At 45.9% G+C, this 3883-nt stretch overlaps 1 protein-coding gene across 1 annotated transcript in view; it reads right to left on the bottom strand.

Annotated features, from left to right (window-relative positions):
• Positions 1 to 2178, bottom strand: part of PCOLCE2 (procollagen C-endopeptidase enhancer 2) — a 27183-nt gene extending 25005 nt beyond the window's left edge. Inside the window, exon 1 of the mRNA XM_042457690.1 lies at positions 1921 to 2178. Coding sequence (XP_042313624.1) covers positions 1921 to 2036 — 116 coding nt within the window. The 5' untranslated portion in view covers positions 2037 to 2178. The remainder of the gene's footprint in view (positions 1 to 1920) is intronic.
• Between the last annotated feature and the right edge of the window lie 1705 nt (positions 2179 to 3883).

Here is a 3883-nt window from a genome sequence, read left to right on the forward strand (position 1 = left end):
AGCAAAGTTTCCCTTCCCTCTCTGGAGCATGTGTGTGAATGCACTTGTGGAAATGACAGTTTGGAGTATGTTATTTCCAAGCTAGCAACGGGATTTATCCTATCTCTCTGAAACCCAAATTTGCTTTCAACCCACTTTCTTGCTTAAGTAATGTGCTTTTTAGCACTTGTTGTGCTCTTTGTGTGATAAGCATTAGTGAATTTGCTTGTTTTTCTGAGATGCCAACATTTTAACCATTTTCGGGATGGAAGCACATAGGTCATTGTGTGAAAAGTCCATGGTTATCATGTCACTTCTTTTCCAGGCTAAACATACCCAGCATTTAAGCCGCTCCTCATAGGGTATGGTCTCCAGATCTTTCACTGTTTTGGTCACCCTCCTCTTGACATATTCCATTATCACATTTTAGTGATAATGAATGGAAAAAATAATTTGAACATCCCCTGTAAGTAGGAAAAATGTATTAACAACCTGCCTGCTACTGTTGGGCCCCTCCACTCTATAAATAGTTACAGGGACCCTGCTTGCGGGGTAAGGACACTATGCTGTTGCCAAGATAGAAGTAAAATTCATCTGCCAGTTCAGCTATTTTGGGGGCTTACAGGGAAGGAGGCACCACTTTGTTCTTTTGTCTCCAGCAGCAAACATCTTGGCTTGAGCCAGTCTGATATGTGGCAGGCACAAACTGGGGAGCTGTGCCTCATTCACTGCCCTGTAGCATCTGTCCAATGTGTGCACTAACATGACTACTGGCATGTTTTCCCTGCAAACATTACGGTTGTTGATGTGGTGAACAAGTACTAAATCTGGATGCCACTTAAGCATGAATCACTTCCCATTCCTCAGAACAGTAGCACACTTCTTCAGAAGAAAAAAGGGCCACTTTTTATGAAGCTGTCCATAAAATAAGTGAAGTCGAGCTTTTTGAACAAACAGAAGCCACACTTTTCAACACAGATGGAAACTCTTACTTTCCCTGAAGCCTGAGATGGGAGGGCCAGTTGTGGTGACTTTGTGGTGAGGGAAATGCACTCTGTGCATACTCAGATGCACTCGTTCCCCTCCCCTCAAATCCTGACAATCCTTTATATGACAAAGTTGCATTCATTCAGAATTGAAACCAACTTTCCAGCAGAGTACCCATGCAAAACTCTTGAAATTGCATTTAAAACAAAGATTTATTATCACGCTAAGACTGATGAAAAGGGTTGTGTGCCAGTCATAAATGCTGAAAACTGGAAGCCAGTGCTCAAAGATCTGCCCTGGGCAACTCATCCCTTAAAAAGGGTTTAAAAGGAGACAAGAGAAAGTGTGCACACCCACTAGGCTTGGAAAACATAGCTCTCATTTTCTCTCTCTCTCTCAGGCAGCATCTGCACCACAAAAATAATGCAGTCTGAAACAGCTTTAACTACCATGGCTCAATGCTATGGGATTTTGGGATTTGTGAAACGTTTCAGCTTCTCTTTCAGAGAGCTCTCTGGTGCCACAACAAGCTACTAACTTCAGGATTCCACAGCATGGAGCCGTGGCAGTTAAAGTGGTGTCAAACTGCATTATTTTGGCTGTGCGGATGCAGCCCTCACTTCCCAACTCCCAGAATTCCACAGCCTTGAGTCAGAAAAGAATAGTGGTGCCAAACCGGGTTATTCGTCCAGTGTGGATGCATCCTGGAGGACCTTTTGGGATTCCTCCTGGACAGGAGGCTGGAGAAGTAAACCCTCTGGTCACCCTAATCGAAAAGGAGGACAAGGCACCCCCAAAATGTAGGGCATGAAAGAAAAATGGAGGACAGGGCCCCCTAGAAACCGAAACACCCAGGGACATAACTGCGTGCTTCTTAGCCCTGCTGCAAAGGGAGGAGGATGCCTCCTGAAGAGGACGCGTCCGGGAAAAGGAGGAGGCGGCTGGAGGGCTCACCTGGCTCTTGGCTGCTGCTGCTGCTGCTGCTGCCGGGGTCCGGGGGCCTGGGCTGCTGTGGCCAAGAGGAGCCCCAGGAGGGCCAGCAAAGAAGACAGAAGGGCTGCTGCTCTCATGCTTTCCCCTCAGAGTCCGGCGAGGCTTCTCTGAGGCTGAAGAGGAGCCTCTTCTTCTAAAAGCCTCCTGCTGCTGCAACTGAGCCCCTGGAGGAGGGTCCTCCTCGCCTCCCTGGCCCACGGCTTGACCGGAGGGAGGAGGAGGAGGAGGCAGCAGGAGCCTCCCTTCTTCCCCTCCTCCTCCTCCTCCTCCTCCTCTCCTGCTTTGAGGGGAAGAAAGTCCTCCTTCTTGAGGGGGACCAGCCACGTCCTCCTTTTCCAGGACATGCCCTACATTCAGGGCCACCAGAGAGTGGCCTCCTTCTCCTCCACCTTCCCCCATCATCATCCCCTCCTTCTGCCCAGGAGGCAAGCCAAAAGGCCCTCCATCTGGAGCACAACTAAGAAGCAGGACTTGATCTCCTGACCTGAGTATTCTATTTCTGAGCAGGGAGGTAGCTAGGATTTTAGGAAGGGGGGGGGGGGGTCCAGACTAAGTGCCACCATTAAATGGGGCTTGAGTGCGGCGGCGCAGCAGCACACACCATTCATTTTTCTAATGGAAGGGGGGGGTCCGACCCCAGATCCCCCCCCCCCTTGGCTACATACCCTGTTCTGAGTATATTTCGGAGTGGCTTTTTATTGGGTCATGCCTACCATCTTTTTTAATTCTTCAAGGTCCTACATTTGGCCATGCCTGGTCCTCCTTTGGGCTCAGGACATCTGGTCCCCCTCACTCTATGGTGTTTTAATAGGATATAGTTGGGGGAGGGAATAATAGATTGTATTTTAATGTATGTTGTATTCTATATTGTATTTTACTGATACAGTATTTCTAAGCTGCATTGATTCTGCAGGAGAGGCGGGATAAAAATAAATTATTATTATTATTATTATTATTATTATTATTATTTACTGCAGCACCTTCTGTCCAGGAGGAATTTGAAAAGGTCCTCCATCTGGAGCAAAACTCAAGTATGAATTTACATTTATATTGGTGCTTTTAGCTTTTATGTGGTCATGTATTTCTTGAAGCTCCTGTATTTTGCCATGCCTGCTCCTCCTTTGAGGTTTCGACATCTGGCCACACTGGTCTCCAGAGTCATAAGCTCCTATGGAGTTTATCACACTGGAGGGATTCTGTGCAAAAAGAGGGATTTTAAGTGCCCCCCCCCTGCAAAAGTGGATTTATTATGAGACAACGTCCAGGCTAACCAAACATTAATCTGGACAGAAAGTAGAAAAGACATGCAAAAGCGCAATTGATTTTCAGATGACATTGCCGTTAAGGTGCATTAACACGACATTAACTCAGCTAGAAAGTAGACAAAATACAATTCTTTTTACTTCTTGAAAATCCCGAAAGTAAAAAGAATTGTGTTTTGTCGACTTTCTAGCCAGTTTAACGTTGCGTTAATCTCGATGTGTCTGAAAATTAATCGTACTTTTGCGTGTTTTCTTAGTTTGTTGGAGAGATTTAAATCCCATTTTAAATACCGTTTCTGCACGGGATGCCTCCCGTGTAATAAACTCCATAGTCCAACGTTCAAACCACTGCACCACATTTCCTCTTCCACTGGAAGTCATGGCCAGAAGTCAGGGTGACCAGACATTCTCCTTTTCCAGGACCTGTCCTTCATTTCACCCTTCTCTTCATGAGGAATTCCAAAATGTCTTCCATTTGGAGCACTACTAAGAAGCATAAATTTTTATTTAGTATTAGTGATTTTAGCTTTTATTTGGGAATAGCATGCATCGTGAGATTGGCTGTTGCTCATTAGAAATGGTGGAAACAGAAAAAGAAGCATTCTGAATAGGAAGCCGCTGCCTCTTCTTATATGACCTGGTATGTTTTGAGGCATCAGAGC

This window comes from Sceloporus undulatus, chromosome 3 (genome assembly GCF_019175285.1).
Source record: "Sceloporus undulatus isolate JIND9_A2432 ecotype Alabama chromosome 3, SceUnd_v1.1, whole genome shotgun sequence".
NCBI classification, from domain to species: Eukaryota; Metazoa; Chordata; class Lepidosauria; order Squamata; family Phrynosomatidae; genus Sceloporus; species Sceloporus undulatus.